The sequence below is a fragment of the Cydia amplana genome, chromosome 16, assembly GCF_948474715.1.
Source record: "Cydia amplana chromosome 16, ilCydAmpl1.1, whole genome shotgun sequence".
Classification (NCBI taxonomy): Eukaryota; Metazoa; Arthropoda; class Insecta; order Lepidoptera; family Tortricidae; genus Cydia; species Cydia amplana.
This window is the reverse complement of record NC_086084.1, coordinates 12,379,314-12,400,603: the sequence shown is the minus strand read 5'-3', so window position 1 is coordinate 12,400,603 and position 21,290 is coordinate 12,379,314. Positions and strand designations below refer to the sequence as shown.

Below are 21,290 nucleotides of genomic sequence, written 5' to 3'. Positions count from 1 at the left end.
ACAGCGGTACGCCTCCTCCTTAAGGCTACGCTTGTGATGGCTCCTCTACACGATGGGCCAGCGCCGGCCACTCCAAGGGACGCAGCCATGCGGTAAAATGAGATAGCAATATCACTTGCTCCCTCTAACGCATAAATGCGTCCCTTGGAGTGGCCGGCGCTGGCCCATCGTGTAGAGGAGCCATGAGATGTTTCGACTTGTATCTTGATAGAACGGCGCACTAGGATACCTCACGAAAGAAATCGATTTAATTATGTTGGTTATTTTCATGACGTCCGTCCCAGTAGGCTTCGGTCTTTAAGGGCGTCCGCTAACGAAAAATTGTATGAGCGACGGTAACTGACGCTGCGGATGCGTTCGTAACTTGGTTTTGATCGAAGCTTTTTTTTTACTTATCCCTAACTGGCTTCGGTCAAGCACTTTGTTTCACTCCTACAATTGCGCGTAGCTCCGGTTCGTGCACCCGCACCATCTAGCGGACGCCCTAAGAAGTTTAGCAGTGGACATGATCATTGGACATAATGCCACTCTATCTTTGGATGTGGGTTGTGATGATGCTGGAGGAGAGGATGAACCTACGGAGGTTGTATCGTCATGTATGTATTTTGGCCTATATCACTTTAAGTTACCAGAACATGTATGAAAAATAATCTGCTGAATACTGTCTTAGTTTTGCTTTATACATCTATTTAAATTGGAACATTCCAGCTTATGTGATCGCATTTCAGAGTTACGGTACGATCTCCATACACGAAATGAGGAAAATTGTCCTTTAAGGTACTACGTTGGACCATTACTCTGTTTTTGCCTTTTAGTCCAGTAATGCATTCCAATATAAGTACCTAAATTATACTTACAGTCTGTACAGATACTCTCTTCTGAAGTATTTTTTAACTAATTGCTTATTAGGTATTCTATATTATGTTCAGTGGTTCACCAACTCAAAGAATACAGTGTGAATTATATATACTGAAGGTGAAAAGCGATTGTCGAGCATTCTACCTTGAACCTATTTATATATGTATATATACATGTATATGGTGATAGCTTGCTTATATGTCCCTCAGGAAAAAGTAATGAGAGACTTATAAAATCTATTGAGACCTGTCAATAATATACAAATAAAAGAGGTACAAATTTGTAAAAGTTTCTCACAATAAGGTAGATGTCGGAGTGTTAGTCACTGTCCCAGTACATGCCATCTTAACTTAAGATTGACAATAGAGGTGACAGTAGGGTGACTAGGGTGTCACCTATTGGGCATTAGCATGTCGAGGACTAGAACGTTTACCTTACTAGGAATTAACTAAGAGAGAAGAGTTTTTGCGTGACCTGAGGAAAATAAAACAAAAGTTTCACTAACTTCATAACTTTCAGTTGGTTGATTCAGTAAGAATCATTTGTTTCCAATCTGTTAAGAATAATCATACTTCTTTTTCTGCGAACGGAAATGATTAGTGTTGTGAATAACGCTCATTTCGAGGCCTAAAGACTCTAACTTTTAAGACTCTCGAGGCTTAACGCCTCAAAGGCGGCAAAGACGATTTCTTACATCTGTAGCGAACCTTTTTCGGTTGGCTTACCTCCGCCTGCGAAAGCAGGCCGCTAAGTCAATGATATGCCTAGGTGTCAATTTAATTGTCTAATATAAGATATTCTTGTTATGTCAGAATAAATATTAATACGTTTTAGCTATATGAGATTAATTATTTATTTAATCCTAAATAGGAGTCCCACAACTGGTGACCCCGTTATAAATTTATCGAATATTGTGTGCTATATATAAAATATTGCTAGCAAATTATACAGAATGCCAGATGTAGGAAGTAACTGCGAGTCGGCGGTGTGTCGCGTTAGCGTGAAAATTCCACCGTTTTGGCCAGACAACGCGACGTTATGGTTTTCACAAATAGAAGGCCAATTTGAGGTTGCAGGAATCACTGCAGATTCCACCAAGTATTACCATGTCATATCAGTTTTGGAGGCCAAATATGCCACCGAAGTCCAAGACATAATCGTAAGTCCGCCGACCGACAACAAGTATGCAACTTTGAAGCGAGAGCTTATTGCCCGTACATCGGCATCGCGTAGTGAAAAAATCAAACAGATTATGACTGCGGAGGAACTCGGGGACAGAAAGCCGAGCCAGTTTCTGCGCCACCTGCGTAACCTCGCCGGCTCCGGGTATCCAGACGAATTTTTACGCACAGTATGGTCAAACCGACTACCTTCTTTGTTGCAAAGCCTGATTGCCATGCAAGATAATGTGTCTTTAGATAAATTAGCTCAAATGGCAGATAAGGCTTACGAAACTAACAAATTGACGCCTCAAGCGTCAGTCGCGTCAACATCTTCTGTTCCGCCTTCGGCTGTAGACGAGTTAAGCCAGAAAATTGAAGCCTTGACTACGAGAATCGAGGCGATGTCAACATCTACGCGACGCCGCGACTCTAGACCGAGAACATGGTCCCGTCCCCGTCCTACTCAACGCAACCAGTCTAGAAATCGATTCCGTGCAGACAACGACAGGCAGTATTGCTGGTATCACTTCACCTTCGGTAACAGAGCAGATAAGTGCATCCCACCATGTAGTTATCCAAAAAACTAAATGACCAGTCGCTCCATGCGACTGGTAAACTTTGTGACGAAAACGGTGAGTGTCATTCAATGTCTATCCGTTTGTTTGTCACAGATGCTACAACTAAACTTAAATTTTTGATCGACACTGGTTCAGATTTGTGTGTTTTTCCAGTGAGTTTTTTGCGTGGACAAAAACGTTGTCGAACGAACTACGAACTTTTTGCCGCGAATAATACAGTTATCGCAACTTATGGTTATTTGAGTTTGTCACTTGATTTTGGTTTACGACGTATATATGTTTGGCGTTTCGTGGTTGCGGACGTAAGCAAACCAATTATAGGAGTTGATTTTTTATCGTTTTACGATTTGTTGGTAGACATACGAAACTCGCGCTTAATAGACAATACAACTTCGCTTGCATCAGCCGGGGTTGCTGCTCCTGTTTCTTGTCCGGAAATTAAAGTAATCTCGGGTAAATCTGCCTATCATAAACTGTTGGCGGAGTACCCTGATATATTGCGGCCCATTGGTAGCCCTCAAGAACGTATTTGTAAACATAACACGCAGCATTATATCAGGACAACTCCCGGCCCTCCGGTATTTGCGCGACCTAGACGACTAGCACCGGACCGTTTAAAAATTGCGCGGCAGGAATTTGAAGATATGGAGCGTACGGGTATCGCGCGGCGGTCTGAGAGCGCGTGGTCATCGCCTCTCCACTTGGTACCTAAGAAAGACAAAGGTTGGCGTCCTTGTGGTGACTACCGCGCACTCAACGCGCGTACGATACCAGATCGATACCCGGTACGTAACATTGCAGACTTTTCGCATAATCTTTACAATTGTAAAGTGTTTAGTAAGTTGGACTTAGTAAAAGCCTATAATCAAATTCCCGTCGCGCCAGAAGACATTCCTAAGACAGCAATAACAACACCTTTCGGGCTTTTCGAATTCCCGTTCATGAGTTTTGGCTTACGGAATGCAGCGCAAACTTTTCAGCGCTTCATGGACGAGGTTTTGCGAGGGCTCGACTGTTGTTTTTCGTACATTGACGATGTCTTAGTGGCTTCCACAAACGAAGCGGAGCATGAGGAACACTTACGTTTAATCTTCAAACGCTTTAGTGAACACGGTATTCTGCTAAACCCTAACAAATGTTTGTTCGCTGTACCCGAAATAGAGTTTCTAGGCTACCTGGTCTCTTCTGAAGGTTCAAAGCCTATTGGCGACAGAGTTAGGGCAATTCAAGATTTTTCAAAGCCAAAAACATTTAGAGATCTAAGGCGTTTCCTTGGCGCTATTAATTTCTATAGACGTTTTATGCCTAACGCCGCAAAAATGCAAGCTCCCCTACATGCGTTGCTTAGTGGGACGTCTGTCAAAAGCAACAACACTATAATTTGGACTACTGAGTTGGAAAAAGCTTTCAACGCATGTAAACAGAGTATTGCTAGTGCGGCTCTGTTAGCCCATCCAGACCCCCGGGCTCCGTTAGCCATTGTTAGTGACGCATCCGATTTTGCTATTGGGTCGGTCCTACAGCAAAAAGTGCAAGGGCACTGGCAACCGCTAGGTTTCTTTTCTAGAAAATTAAGCGTAGCGCAAACTAAATATAGTGCTTACGACCGGGAATTACTGTCGATTTATGAATCAGTGAAGTATTTCCGTCACATGATTGAATTGAAACCATTCTTTATCATGACAGACCATAAACCTATAATATCAGCTTTTAAAAAATCCTATGACTCATGTTCGCCTCGCCAGTTTAGGTACCTAGATTTCATTTCACAATTTACTACTGACATTAGGTACATCGCTGGCGAAGATAATGTTGTGGCCGATGCACTCTCGAGGACCGACGCCATAACGAATGGTCTAGACTTAGATATTTTAGCCGCATCTCAAATCGCGGATACAGAACTGCAAAATTTAATCAAAACCGGTTCATCTCTTAAACTTAAACAAGTAACTATTGGTAAAATTAAACTGTTTTGCGACGTATCTGGGAATGTAAAACGGCCTTATATAACGCCAGAGCTTAGAAAAACAGTTTTTGACTCTCTTCATCAGCTCAGTCATCCTAGTGCAAGAGCTACAATTAAATTGGTGACTGAACGTTATGTCTGGCCGGGGGTCAGAAAAGACTGTCGCACTTGGGCGCGAACTTGTATCGCTTGTCAAAAATCAAAAATTTCTAGACACGTTCATGCACCAGTTCACGAATTTAAGACACCTTCAGCCCGGTTTTCGCATGTGCATTTGGATTTAATAGGTCCGATGCCAAGTTCAGACGGATACAGGTACTGTTTTACCGCAGTTGATAGATTTACTCGCTGGCCAGAGGCGGTACCGATAATAGACATCACTGCGGAAAGCGTGGCTAAAGCATTTATCACCACATGGATAGCACGATTCGGTTGCCCAGATAGAGTTACTACGGACAGAGGTAAACAGTTCGAATCTCACTTGTTCCGTCAGATTTCGGTATTAACTGGTTTTAATCATTTAAAAACGACTGCATACCATCCAGCGGCGAATGGATTAGTTGAACGTTTCCATCGTCAGCTTAAGGCAGCGATAATGTGTCATGCAAGCGATACTTGGACAGAATCTCTTCCACTTGTACTGCTAGGCATTCGCAGTGCCTGGAGGGATGATTTATCCGCGTCTACCGCTGAACTCGTTTACGGGGAATCGCTTAAACTCCCTGGGGACTTTTTCAACGAGCATTCAGTTGGCGGATTGGCTGACTATACTGATTTCTTAGCAAGGTTACGTTTACATATTAGAAAACTGCAGCCGTCTGCTGTAGCCCGCCATGGTACTGCAAAAGTATTTGTTTTTAAGGATCTTTCTAAAGTTACGCATGTATTTGTGAGGCAAGATCTGGTGCGCAAATCACTAGAGCCTCCTTATGCCGGTCCTTATCTAGTTTTGGAAAGAAACGATAAATATTTTGTTATCGACATTTCAGGAAAGGCTGTTTCTGTTTCAATTGATAGAGTCAAACCCGCGTACATCTTGTCAGATGAACCAGGTAGTTCTGGTGCCTCTCCAGTTTCCGGTGGTAGCACCGGTTGTAGAACAGCACCCGCAATAGTTCCTCCTGCTCCTCCTGCCGCCGAACCTAGGAAGACCCGTTCTGGTCGTCAGGTTTGGTTCCCTTTACGTTATCGACCCTAAAGGTCTGGGGGGGCTGATGTAGCGAACCTTTTTCGGTTGGCTTACCTCCGCCTGCGAAAGCAGGCCGCTAAGTCAATGATATGCCTAGGTGTCAATTTAATTGTCTAATATAAGATATTCTTGTTATGTCAGAATAAATATTAATACGTTTTAGCTATATGAGATTAATTATTTATTTAATCCTAAATAGGAGTCCCACACATCCATATACGCGTAAAATAAATAAATACAATTCTCAAATATAGTCGAGACTTCAAGACTTACGAGTCTTCAAGACTTACACGAGTCTTGAGGGCTCGAGTCTTTAAGCCTAAAAATAAGCGTTATTCACAACACTGGAAATGATTCTTGCTGAACATTATTAATTTTTCTCTCGTTCGTTTAGCAAGTGAGTGGTTGTTTGTTAATGTGAACTTATCAACATTGTTTTTAAAGATAGGAATTTGATGATTGCATTGAATGATTGATGAAACGTGTGAAATTTAGGTACATTCCTTGTTGAAGCGTATGTAATGTTTGTACAATATAGAAATACCTATTTTGTAATTTATAGAACTTTTCGAATAAGAGTGTAAATAAATTACGTTTATAATTTTTTGTTTTAATCCACTTATCTGGTGGATGATATTAATAAAAAAATCACGAAAAAACTGAATAGTTCTCTTACGACTGTACGTATAATGGCATTATCCGTAAGTAGGTAGTCTGGCCGTTTGTTAACTTCTAATAAAATTAGTCTAATTATTTACAAACCGTTATGGTGTGACCTCATTCCAATAACATACCCAGGACCGGATCTAGGGTAGAGCGAGTGGAGCGGCCGCTCTAGGCGCCGGATGGCAAGGGGGGCGCCAAAATGGCAAATGAGAAAAAAAGTTTTAAAAGACGCGAGTGTGGCGAGGGGGAGGGGGAAATACGCTTGAAAACTTCAATGAAGGGCGCCAAAACCCGATTTCGCTCTACCCTGATCAAGGGCTCGGGCCGGCACTGAACATACCTAAAGTCTATTTTTTTATTCCGTAGACTGAAATGACATTTCATAGTATGAACATCATGTGTCATCTCATACTATGAAATGTCATTTCAGTCTACGGAATAAAAAAATAGACTTTAACTTAAATCACAAAAGCAGTGGTGGTTTTGGAGTGACAAATTGTTTGTAAACTTTTAATTGTAAATAGCCAATGAAGTTACTGGAAGACTCGAACTTTGCGAATCTCATTTTTAAATATTCTCATTCTTCAAAATGTATATATTATTTACTTCATGTGGTAATATGCTGAAAATCGTATCTGAAAATTTATGTAAATCAAATTGAAATTCTTACAAAGCCTTGAAACATATATATCTAGGATTTTTGTGGCTGGCGTTAGTCGCTATGTTTTGCAAACCAAATACCTATACATATTTTTCGTTTTTAGCGCCTAAACTGGCTGACATACCTACACGTATTTATCGAAGGAAGCCATTTTGTATCTTTTAATAAAATGACATGTTCGAATAGCTAGTATCACGGTTCATGAGATAGTTGAAACTTTCGCAGCTGATGTATTTCTCTTGTCGCTATAACAACAAATACTAAAAAATATGGAACCCTCGGTGGGCGAGTCTAACTCGAACTTGGTTTTTTTAATAAAATGTTCATTATAAAGCTTAATTAGATAGACGTAATTTTAGTGAGGTCAAAAAGAATACTGGAAGGTCATGTCATGGTTTCATACATTCCAGTTTAGTATGATTAATTTATATTTTAAGCAGCTAAATTTATATATTAAGATTGTTTTGTATATACACGTATTTTAGAGATATGTCAGTCAAATCAAAATGATATTTCTGTATAGTAGAATCTTATTTATATAATATTTTTAAGAGAATATAGTTAGTCCGAATCGGATCAATGAAATATTTTAGTTTTAACTTTTTAAAACTGAAAAAAATATATTTGAGGCGGTCATCACAAATAAATTTAAATACCTAATTGATCTATATTTCGTCAGGTGACAAGCAAAAGTCACTAATTACTATAAAATATTTAAACAAAAATCAACCTTCTTTTCGTACTAGGTAATATGGTTCACTATGGCTATGAACTTGTGGTGGTAATTAAAGTCTTTTTTTTATTCGGTAGACTAAATGAGATCCCTTATAGGGATAAGTTTGCCTTTGTACATTGTATACTTACTTTCTTTTAATTTTATCTTAACCTGTCTTATGTACAATAAAGTGTTTACATACATACATACATTTCATAGTATGAACATCATGTGTCATTTCATACTATGAAATGTCATTTTAGTCTACCCAGTAAAAAAATAGACATTAGTGACTTTTGCTTGTCACCTGACGATTTATTAAAAGACTGACTAACAGGAGTCAGAAATCATAATTAAGGTCAATATGGCTAATTCCGTCATAGGGGCTATTCTGTCCACGAGCGTACATTTCTTTGATTTTCAATCGTAGGAAAAAACCCATTCGCTTTTGATTGCTGAAACTAAAAGCAATCGCTGCTTTGTCGATGAATTTATATTTTTTTTTATTTATTATTTATATAGATAATGCCCCAAATATGTTTCATGCATGTATTTAGCCCATTGACCTTATTGTAACGAGATACGGTAATTCAATGTTAGCACACAATATGTTAACATTAAATAACTGTTATTTAGCAGAATAGCACCACCCCATCTCGTCCCGTGGGTGTCGTATAAGGCGATTAAGGGAAAACTGGCGACAGATAAGCATATGAGCAAGGCTCGCCCGTATCCTTAGCGGGGTCCTTGCTCACAAGAGCTGTGCGCGCGCCACATAATAAAAAACTGTTATTTAGCACGTTTTTTTATTATATTTTTGTTAACGCGTACCTACGTTGGCTGTGACCTCTGATAGTGACGATGGATGCATGAGTTTTGTACCAAAATCCATAATTGTAAGTAATTACTATAGGATAAGCGATCTTGTTAAATAAATATTATTAAGAATTAACTCGTTATTTTTATTTTATATATCATTATTATTTCTTTCTAAGTAGGTATATATCTTCATTTATTATATTGAAAGTAAAACATGATCAATATTAAACATTAAAAACTTAAAGTTGCCTGGGGCATCGTCGGATTGTTACATTTGTTACGTCGATTTTGTCTGTTAATAATATACTACTTACAATAATATCGTCGGCCGTTTATCGCTAGAATCACCATGTTACTCTATTCTCTCATCTATACATATGAAGGAAGGCGAAGATGTAAATACCTACTGGTAAGTTATGTATTACCTAATATATTACGATCGTAGTTCCGGTACATAGCGTAAATGCTTCATGAAGAAGAACCGACCAGTGATGAAGAAGAATGGATTAAACGAAGCAAATAAGTAATACATATACATATATACATTATACAATGTATACTCAAAAGGCAGATATAAGGAATCTTCTCGTGAAATAGAAGTTAAAAGTAAATGAATAGTTGTGGACAGTACCTACTGAAAAATAAAAAACATTATACTCAATAAGTATTTATTAAAATAAATATCCAACTATGGCCGTGTCTATAAACGAGAGCTAGATCAGATATAGATCTACTTACCTAAACAATAATCTATACGGTCTCAATACCGACCAAAATATGATTATAGCTACCCAAATACAAACTTTTTATGCTTAACAGTATTACTTCAATTGAATATGATACAAATTAAGCCAACGTGTATTATTTGGTCGTCTTTTGGTTCTCGGAGTAAAACTAAATAAATATAAGTTACAAAATATTGTAATATTCGAGAAAACAACTAACATTCATTATAACAAGTGCGGACTAGAACTACTAATCTATACATTAGCCCTTAAACATTGATTACAATACATACATACATCCTCGAACGGATTTAATACAAGATACTGGATCTGAGACGATTTTAAAATACTGCGGCACGAGCCCCGGTCTGTAAACCTTATTCTAAATAACCTCGAGACCTCCAACAAGTGACTGAGCCCACTGGGGTTTATCTTCAGACAGACCTAGTGATAATTGTATCACATAGAAAGAAAATGCATTCATAAATAACAGTTCAATAGAAATATTTCACAAACTAGTGACTTGTTTCATCTAAGAAACAGTTGACTTGACTTTTGGCGTGGTTAACTGTAGAAAAAGTGAAACATTACCTAACTTAATTGTTCTTTATAACTTAATTAAAAATATATAATAACATTATCATAGGTATTTTAAAACGTCAATCTCTCTGAAATCGCTGAGCGAATATATTTTATTACCTTTTAGTTGCTAAAAAATAAGTTAATTGAAAACTGGTAAAAGTTAAAACAGTTTGAGTTCTTAAAAAAATATTAAAATCAATTTTTAATCATTTAAAATGATTTAATGAAATGACTCTTAGTCAAAAATAACAGATAAAAATTCCATGGCAGGGAATAAACAGTGTATTTAAAGGCATAGGGCAAGGCGAACATTTGTGACGTTCCACGGCAAAAGGTACCTTATGGCACTTGGCGCTTACGTCGCATAGCGCCGCAATAATAATAGCGCACGGCGGCGGAGCGGCGTTAATAATAGCGTAAGCGCCAACGGCCATAAAGTACCTTTATCCGTGGGACGTCACATTTATTTAGACCCCATTTCTGGAGCGTGCCCTTTCTCCCTCTACGGCTTAATAAATAAATAAACATTTACGTATACATATAGTGACATTAATGGAATGCGACGAGTCTATTTAAACTCTTAAGAATACCAAATACAAATACATTTATGGCACAAAAACATTGTCTTTTATTAATATATATTGTATCAAGTTAATACCTACACTACTTCAAGTTTCTTGTATGTATGTATGTACACGCATACAAAAATAGATAGGTACAAAGATAAAGTTCTGGAAAACATACAAATAAATCTACATACTTCTGCCGTATAAGTGATCTAAACAGTGTAAATATTATTCTAAAATAAATATATCAATTGATCTATCAAAGAGTGATATATCTTAAAGGATGCCAGTAAGATAAGATAATTTATTCCATAACAATTTTACAATCATGTCGGAAATATAACTTACACGCTACTAAAGTAAGTAAGGGTAAGACTGACTGCGGGAAAAGTGGGATCTCTGATATGGATCTCTGAATGTTGTTCTTAGCCCGTTCGAAACACCACTTGTAGGTACTTCTTACCCCACCTGACCCGATGCTAGTTTACTTTAATTTGCTTCAATAGATAAAAAGGGAATGACCGTAACCTATATACGTCTCAAAATCCGTTCCAAGTCATCTCAAAATGTTATAAATAAAGCTGCCCTTTTTGAGAAAACCTGAAAAGGTTTTAAGTACAGCAGAATGCAACTTTGTTAGTTTCAACTTTATACATGGCATGGGCATGGCACACAGAGAACACGACGAATTTACAAGCTCTTTTATAGTCTGTGCGGAAAGAGTACAGTCGTAGAATGTATTGGATCACATACATTACACGACTCTTCTCTTTCCGCACAGACTCTATCTAGTACAGGTTTTCCACATACCCGACTATGAATAAGAAAAGACTAGGTACATATAACACATCTCAACAACATGAATTTGTCCGTGTAGCCAAGAAGATAATAATTTATCGACAAACGCTAATGGAAATGTAAAAATGTATCGGATCGACCAATGAGAATGAATAGTCACGAGATTTTACGACGTACAATATTATATGACATCTATTTCAGTTAAAATTAATGTACGCATAGGTAGTGTGACTACTTTAAAAACACAAATCAAAATATTTGATTTTGTGTTAAAATAATTGTTTCCCAGAGTTGCAAAGAGGTACAATAGTGTTTAGCATTTTATTCATAGCCGAGTCATACATTTATTTGTAGATACTGATTTTATGAACACCTATGAGGTCTTAGTAAAAACTTTGGTATAACATCAAAGCTACGTACAACATTAAATATATCTATTAAAATACATCGCTTACTTAAACTTCTATTATTTTACAAATCTACCAAACACTAAAATAACGTTAGAACATTTATGTAACTGGTATAAGATACCTATAATAATTATTCATCTGAATTGTTACAACATTAAGGGTAGAAACACACTGTGGCGTCCGCGGCGTACTTAGGTGCCACGTGGGCAAATCTTTTTTTTAAGACAGGTAGGCTTGCCTACATCACCTACATGCATGTCTTAACTGACAAAAGCGACCGCTAACACATCGACATTACACAGCCACATTAATATTAAATGTAACGTCGACTTTCCGCTCTATAATTACCTTTCGACGCAGAAGCTTTAAGTATTCTGTCTTTTATTTTTGTAAATTACTAATACTTCTAAATATATATACTTAACAAGTTACAACCGAACTTCGCACATCAACCATTAATATAACAAACACGCGACAGTTAGTTTATTATTGTTTTCCATCGTATTTTCACGGAAACGTACGAACGTGTCTTGCTATTTCAGTCAGTCTCTGTACAAAAAGTACAGAGGTTGACTGAGGTAGCATGACAAATATTAACGTTTCCGAGAAAATACAATGGAAAACAATTATACACAAGAACAACCAAATTCATTCAATAACAAGTGCTAGTTGCAACTACATAAATTATTGTCCTCTCACCATAAAGTTAACTTAACTTTGAACACAAAACGGTTATACCGTTAACCGAGGTAGCCATTATGCATTACGCAATCAACGATCCCAAATTTCAATTCCCAATCCCATTACATACTGAAGCAGTTTCAGCGAGTCTTCGCCCATTCATACCATGATCGATTTCGAGATGATTAATCAACACAATCGTGCTCATTAATTTAGATGTATATGCATTAATTTAGATGTATAATTTGATCGCCGCTGTTTCTAGGCCAATACTTAGGTACTATCAAAACAAAATACCTCCAGATTTAAAATAAAAATAGCTTATTCCAGTATAACCACATTTACTGAACACGGCAAAAAAGGGCCACTTAAAACGAGTTGCCACCTACTTTCCTTCACAGTTTAAAGTCCCATTTGGACGGTTCAAGAACTTGCGTGCAATATTAGTACTTACAGAGTACAATGAATACCGCAATGTAACGTCAATCGCATGTTTCTTGAACTGTCTAAATGGTGCTTTAGTTTCACCAAAGATACATTGATTGAGTAAGATGCGTAAAATCTAAGACAATTTCGTGTTTCGAACTTGACAGGTAAACGAGATGGCGCTATACAGCTTCATATATTTTGCGGTAACTCTGATTGTCAAATTTGACGTTTGACAATTCAGTGACCGCAAAACATATGGCGCAGTACAGCGCCATCTGTTTTGGATGTCAAACTAAGGGGTACATTTTTTTCTTAGTCTTTACCTCTCTATTACAATCAATTCTTTTCGGTTTCATATAAAAACCGTTCGGAACATTCGGTACCGAACGGGTTCGGACACGTCAATCGCGCGCATAGAATGGCTTCCCCACGGCGTTCAATGGTCCCCCTTCTCCAGCTCGGCCAGCTCGTGCGTGTTGGCGCCCTCGCGGTCGTTCTGCAGCGCGCGGGTCTTCTCGATGTCGCCCTGCGACAGTGACGTCACGATAATGGCGCCCAGCGCGTCGCACACCACGTTGATCGTAGTCCGGAATCGGTCACTGAAATAGTTGGCGCGTGAGAATATATGGGATGGAAATAAACTAGTGGAATTTCTATAAGAAAACAACGACATTACTTTTCTGGATATCTGTAGGATTCATAAAGATACGGAATGAAGGATTTTATTGTTAATCACTGAATTATTTGACTCTTTCGGAAAATAGAATATACCTACGTATATACTATAGGTTGGTAGTTGGATATAATCACAAGTTATCAGACAAATCAAATAAATGTAGTCAAATTCCATCTTTAGATACATGGTCAACTTTCCATCAGCATCTTACCCAGCGTTACTATGTGCCGTTTATTGCTTTGAAACTATCTAAGAAGCCTGAGAACGCCTAACAAATTTAAGGAAAAGATATGATGTTGATAATGATAATTATGATGAAGATAGAAGAAGGTGTGGGGTGAGGGCCAAAGACTGACAATACCGACAAAACAACGCACGACCGATTATTATGATTTTTGAGACAGTAATGTGTCCAGTACTCACAGCAGCCAGTCGACCGCGAGAATAATGGACACGTCCTCAGCGGGCAGGTTGACGGTGTCCAGCACCATGACCATGGTGACCAGCCCGGCCTGGGGTATGCCCGCTGCGCCTATGCTCGCCGCCGTCGCCGTCACACTGAAACACATAACCAAGAATTCACCAAAACAAAGTAACTGAAAGCGTCTATGTATATGTGTGCCTGGACGTCACCCATACAATGATAAGATGTCATTTGTATTAGTCTTTGGGATCAGTTTTGATCGGTATAAAGTGAGCGTCCTTTAGCGTACAGGAAACAATCCGACCCATGTTGTCCATGTTGAGAGTGGCTCCAATGGGGATCACGAAGGTCCTTACCTCACAGCAATGATCTTGCCGAAGGACATGTCGATCTTGCGCAGCTGCGCGATGAAGATGGCTGCCACGGCCTCATACAGAGCCGTGCTGTCCATGATCATGGCGCCGATGGGTATCACGAAGGTCCTTACCTCACAGCAATGATCTTGCCGAAGGACATGTCGATCTTGCGCAGCTGCGCGATGAAGATGACTGCCACGGCCTCATACAGAGCCGTGCTGTCCATGATCATGGCGCCGATGGGTATCACGAAGGTCCTTACCTCACAGCAATGATCTTGCCGAAAAACATGTCGACCTTGCGTAGCTGCGCGATGAAGATGGCTGCCACGGCCTCATACAGAGCCGTGCCGTCCATGATCATGGCGCCGATGGGTATCACGAAGGTCCTTACCTCACAGCAATGATCTTGCCGAAAGACATGTCGACCTTGCGTAGCTGCGCGATGAAGATGGCGGCCACGGCTTCATAGAGCGCCGTGCCGTCCATGTTGATGGTGGCGCCGATGGGAATCACGAAGCGAGTGATGCGAGGGTCCAGTCCCATGTCGTCGCAGCAGCCTATCGTAATCGGCATAGTTGCTGAGCTGGAAGTTACAAAGTATTTAAAAATAATTTATGTCAAAAATTAGGATTTTTAAGATAATAAACATGAACCTTGGTTGACTTTAAAGAGCTGTGCCGGTAGACTTAAGTTGGTGGTAGATGGAAATCATCACGCAACGTGACTCATTTTTATTGGTTACGATATAGAAAATACTGAAACACGAAATGTACCTAAATCTTTTTACAGACCGTAGGTATCTTAGGGTTCCACCTGCCCAATTTCTTTTTCCAATGTGTATCTCACATGGTTTTGCTTAGTGCTCTCACTAAGCATGCAGATATACATGCAGTGAGACGCAATGCACATTGGACCAAGATATTGGATAGGTGGAATACCAACCTTAGATAGGAATGGAGTTATACAAACTTAAGGCTTTGTAGGTAACATATTTATACAGAAGTAAAATTTTTGCCTTGTTTTAGGGATGGCTTTTAACTACATTAAAGTTTTTGTACATTTATTTCCTTCTATACTACAATAACCCTTTTAATTGTGAACGTATTTCCCATGGGACATCAGTGCCCTAGTTATATATTGTAATGACCTGTTTTACGAAGGTCAAGCTCAATAAGTTCGTTATTTTTTAGTCTATAGAGCAGTTTAAGGGTCACGTTAGTGTGTATGTTTTGTACATTTCGGTTTGACATGTGATTTAGGTACTTAGGTAATTTATACATTACGATGAAGGACACCTCGAAAAATATCGACTTTCTCACCGTTGAAAAGCTGCTCGCAAGCAAGCAAGTGAAACTCCTGAAACTTATAATAACCCCCTATAATAATTGATCTTGATTAAAGGCCTAATGTTCTGTACGGATATGATGGTCGTTCTTGTCTACGTGACAGCGTGATAAAACGGTGTCCGTCACTTTCTTTCCCACGGTGTTAAACAGTGACAGTTATTTTATCACGTGGATAAAGATGGATAAAGCTATCCATAATAGGCTGGCTGGTTAAAATATTGAGAGGTAAATAAAGTAAATTACGCACATAATTAAGTATAGTTCAGAAACAAACAATTAACCCACCTAGAAGCAGTTCCAAACGCAGTGGCCATGACCTGCCCCATCTTCGCGATGTACCGACACGGCAGCTTCTTGGTGGCCAGGATGAACAGGATGCTGAGGGTACCGAAGCCGTGCAGGAACAGCCCCAGCAGGACCGTCATGAAGTACATGCCCAGCCGCCCCACCAGGTCCGCGAACGAGTCGATCTCCATGATCTTGGCTGTTACTAGGAAGAACACGCCGAGGGGGGAGATCCTGGAATGACAAGTTTTTTATTATAGTAATGCAGGGATCACCAATTAGTTTCTTCAGGGGTACGATTCTTAAAACAAAATGACCAATCGCGGTCCGTTTCTCCGCTATCGTTAGAAAAAAAAACAATTATTTAGTGGATGCCTGTGCTGTGCCCTTTAGTGGGACTTATAGGGTGATAATGATAAAGAAAATGGCTGGCAGTAGGTAAGCCTAGATAGGCTTAGTGGAAGGAAGTAAATAGATACTCATAGTGGTAATACGTAGACCTTTCGTGACCTCGTGATTGGAGAATCGTAATCGTTCAGATAAGTTGGATTTATTCAGATTACCGGATCTGCTGTGATACGAGTAGACTCGCCTTCTAGATATATTAGTGTCTACCTCTGGGTGCACTGTGGAAAGTCCTAAAGCGGGGGTGACTGGTCGCCCATCTTAGTGACTACGTTTTGGTAACAAATGGGATCAACTAACCAAATAACCCAGCCGGTAATGATCTACCATCTATCTACTCTTTGCCGGTGGAAACATGGATCTAGAACAAACATGGAGTCGCCTATCCTACTGACTGCCTCTAGGTGACAAGTAGTGTTGTACTACGTTATACTAACCAAATAACCCAGCCAGTGATAATCATCATGGCCTCCGACATGGACTGGAAGAAGTCCTGCAGCGGTTTGGACTGGTCGCCCATCTTGCCGAGTGTAATGCCGAGCACGATGCTGAACGCCACCAGCCCCAGCACGTTGCTGCCAGGCTGATAGTCGCCCTCGATTTTGTACGTCTCTGGGTGGCCTGGAATCATGGAAGGATATTTTAAGTGCCTAATATTAATAAAGCTATCCGTGGGAAAAATAATATTGTGGGACTAGTATACAGCGCCGCAAATAGGAATAGGATATTTAAAAGTGTTTATTGAAACAGAAATCAGAAGTCACTGAACATTCCCCATTCATCAATTGATTTGTGATTAATTAACTTCAAGCTTCTTAGCAAGGTGAAAACCATATTTAAAAAAAAACACGGAAGAACCCACGGAAGCAGGACCCCTCCACGGGAAAGCACGGTATGTAATTCGATTAGTTTTTGTTGAAATTGCTAAAATGGAATCAACAACAACGGCAGCATGTACCTTTAATAGCTCCTTTTTCGATTCCATCATAAGTGAGTTTAGTTCTGTAGGACGCGATTGTAGCTTGAGCGATGTTCTCCGGGAACACGTTTCTGGAACAGAAATAGGAGACTGTTGCAGATTCAACATAAATACTAAACCAGAAAGAAATGAAAATGAAGAGATACTTAATTATAATTACAAAACATTTTTGGGTCATTCTCAAAAAAAAATATCTGCGGTCTAATTGCCGCGACCTATACAACATGTATGAAAAGTGTCGTGGCAATTAGACGCACCCGCAGAAATATTCTCAGAGAAATATTCCCTTTTAGAGATTTATTTTAAGCTTATCGTAGCTATTCCATGCCAAAAAACACTATCATCTTTGTTTTGAATTGTCTTGTCTATAACTAAAGCTCATTGTGTAAACACCAACAATCCATTTAAACCTAAAAGCCACCAGTTATCCCAACAAAGCCAGGTTGGACCCACACGATGCGTCCCTGAAGGGCAAAACAATTTATCCTCAACTCAAATCGGTCGCAATTCGATGTGCTCCTATGACCGACGAGCTCACTTCCGCCCTATAATATAATTACCTATTTACCCATTCTAATGCTATTAAACTTCACCGGCTTACCACCACCATTGCCGCTAAAATATTACATCAATTATCACGACGCGTCATCACGAGACCTTGAATTTAAAACAATGGAATATGACGTAAATTTTGACTGCCATAACATTTCGAGCCGGTTTTGTATGGGTTTTCAGGACGTAATTGAGTTTGTGTTGCGAAGTGGAAACCCACTAGGGCTTTTATGTAATTTACCATACATTCGTCTTTTGATTTAACCAGCCATTGTAATCTTATTTTGTACTCAGTAAATGTCACTTGATTTAAGGATGACTCACGCTAGACTAGGCCGGGGCCGGGACGGAGCTTCCGGCGCTTCGTTTTCTATGAAAAGCACCACGTGATTACCGATCAGCCGACATAGAAAATGACGTGGGCCCGGGCTTCGGCCCGGCGGCCAAGGTGGTCACAAATATCTGAACACGCCTCTATTGTCAGGGCGTTAGAGTGCGTGTTCAGATATTGTGAACACCTTGGCCGCTCCGATATATCTGATGGCGACTGTACAAGCTACCATCGCTTTAGTTCATAAAAAACATAATCTCTTACTATAACGGTATAATCTTATTGACAACGGCCGCAAACTTCAGTTTATCTAATTCTGTATGAGTACCCAGCGGTGCCAACGATATTAGGAAGTGCCTGGATTAACGAGCCAGTCTCCATCGACGTAATGTCACCTGGCATTTTGCTCGCGAGCTGTGCCATCATTGTCTAGTTAGATTGTTCACGCACGTAGGGCTGTCAATTTCTGTGAGATTACTTTAAATAACCAAACGTGAACAATTGAATATACAAGAAGAAAAAAATTGGTAAGAAACAGCTTTTGGGAGCCTGATGGGGCCCGCTCGGCAACTAATCCCAAAAATAGACACTAGTTTCTACGAAAATGACCGACATCTGTTGTTCCAACCCAGAGGCATTGACTTATATATTACTTCGTAAAGACGGGCCTTACGGGCACCAAGAGTGGGGCCAGCACACTGGTGAGCACCCGAATGCGAGCCAATCGTGCAGTCCAACCTAGTTGCGACCAACCGCGCGCGTGATGCGAACTCATCAACCAATCGCGTTGTGCCATTCCACTAGTGTTAACCAAACGAGAATGTTCGTTCAGAATTATATGATCGGGCCTATATCTTTACTTTTGAAATCGTTGCCCAGAGGGGAAACTAGGCCTTTTCAGATTAGTCGAAATGCGAAAAATAGTTCCAACCCCGCTATTTTTATCCCCACAATTGGATGCAAATTGCCGTTGAAGTGGCAACCCTAACGAGCGCGATGTAGGGCGCAGTATAAATAACCGGCTGATGAAGAGTGACGAGCAGGGAACTGCCGAATGGACCACTTCTCTAAGGGGACGCAATCAAGAACCAGAGGTGGCCGCAGATACTAGTCAATATCAAGACGAACCTCCATACAACACCGCGATCCTCGCGTGCCTTTTTACTTATATATAATCTTCAATACATATGTATTATAAAACAAAGTCCCCTGCGGTGTCTGTCTGTCTGTATGTTAGCGATAAACTCAAAAACGACTGTACGGATTTTCATGCGGTTTTCACCTTTTAATAGAGTGATTCTGGAGGAAGGTTTTGGTGTATAATTTGTAAAGGTTTTGTGTAAATTCGTTGAACTGCCCGTCCAAAGCCGAGGCGGGTCGCTAGTAGGTAATGAATAATTCTATAAAAAATCATTTAAAATAATGGACAACCCCTTGTGGCATGGTACCGAGGATGCGGACAGCATTTCCTCGCTGAATCGTTATGAATACCAGATAAATACCTACTTGTTCATTTTTGAAGTGAAAACTTCTTTAACGGCGCTGTGCACTTTTTGTGATGGGGAAAAAATGTTAAACTCGCGACAGGTCACGTGACCGTAAGATTCGTAAGACGTAAGACGGACACGTGACCTGATCGAAAAACTGTTAGAATGTCATTGAGTTTTCACTTCTGCCGGCACTCCCGGAGTGCAACCCGTTGTTTTTTTTAATATTTTTTGGCGCATACGGCCAATAGAGTTGTGGCATAGAGTACCTAACCCACGCTTCTGGAAGTCAAAGTGCATATGTGCATATGCAACAGAATGCAGATAACCCGAATGTGTCGACACTCCGTGATGAATGGCAGTTAAATTGGTCCTAATTCGTCGTAACTCAATGCTGCGTGATATATACGTGACGAAATGACGCAATTATGAGGTACCTACTGTGACGTGTTAGGGCACAGAATAAATAATAGTACTAAGTACAGAAGACTCACTCTCTAACAAAACGCGTATGTTACGATAAGCACAGATATAGCCGCTAGGTGGCGACAGCGCCACGCGCGGCTTATGGCTTTCCCCAAAATTGGAGCCGAACGGATGTACTTTTAGCTACCTGTAGCAAAGCGACGAAATCGCGGAGTGAGACACGCCTGGCGTGACGAAATGACGCGATTATGAGGTACCTACTGTGACGTGTTAGAGTAACATTCCATTTCTGACCGCCAATTTATACCAAACTTAATAGTCCTGCGATGGCAGCATGGTTGCATTTTTATCACCTGTATTTACATACTTGTTAGAACGTGACAGGCATGGTGACAGGCGTTAAAAATGCGACCGTGCTCAGCCCGCTGCACATATGTTATGGTCGCATTTTTACCACCTGTCATTCCATGCGTCACTTTCGCACTTTCATACTTGTTAGAATGTGACAGGCATGGTGACAGATGATAAAAAGGCGACCATCTTAGCCCTGCTGCTTACTTATTAGGGAAAGTATGAAAAGTAAGCGTCTGACAGCAAAGATGAAAACCCTTTAAATGAAAGGGCTTGCCGTTTGCTACAAAAAAACAAGGATAATCATTTGAGTGATACTGATACTGATATTTAATGTACCTATGTTATGCCTTACGGTAAAAAACCTAAACGCACTGGACTGGTAACCTTAGGCGTCCTGAGTTCGGTCACGGGATGTTATATTGTGTTTAGACGTGATTTTAAGTTACACATTGGATCTAACTACTTATCTCTATAACAAATCCTTAATTTTTGGGAATGTCGCATTTTCTTACAGTTGATAATATAGTGCCATATATTATGAAAGCGCGTCGTCTGGGCAGTCGTATATGTAAAATATTATAATATGATCTCAATAGGCATTGAATAATTAATGAATAAAATGATATAAAGTTAAATTGCACGGTAACAGGATTCTATTCAATTCGCAAGGCCGGATAGTGAAATTATTGTGTCATGCCCCGTAGTGTCGAGTCGCTCACTCGTGAGGCACCTCATTTGTACCACTCATTTTGTTAATTTGTCGCAGTACTTCGTACCGCAAAAATGTCTTACTTCACTCCTCTATTCATTTTACTTGATTCTAAAATTATCTTTCTCCTAAAAGTTCTATTCTTAACCTCC

The 21,290-nt window shown here is 39.8% G+C and overlaps 1 protein-coding gene across 1 annotated transcript in view; it reads right to left on the bottom strand.

The window, feature by feature from the left end:
• Positions 1 to 13,210: 13,210 nt before the first annotated feature.
• The window catches only part of LOC134655074 (excitatory amino acid transporter 3), a 39,073-nt gene continuing 30,993 nt past the window's right edge, over positions 13,211 to 21,290 (bottom strand). The window contains exons 4-9 of the mRNA XM_063510537.1: positions 17,259 to 17,350; positions 16,738 to 16,921; positions 15,896 to 16,129; positions 14,656 to 14,847; positions 13,906 to 14,040; positions 13,211 to 13,405 (exon numbers count right to left, since the gene is read on the bottom strand). Coding sequence (XP_063366607.1) covers positions 13,243 to 13,405; positions 13,906 to 14,040; positions 14,656 to 14,847; positions 15,896 to 16,129; positions 16,738 to 16,921; positions 17,259 to 17,350 — 1,000 coding nt within the window. The 3' untranslated portion in view covers positions 13,211 to 13,242. The remainder of the gene's footprint in view (positions 13,406 to 13,905; positions 14,041 to 14,655; positions 14,848 to 15,895; positions 16,130 to 16,737; positions 16,922 to 17,258; positions 17,351 to 21,290) is intronic.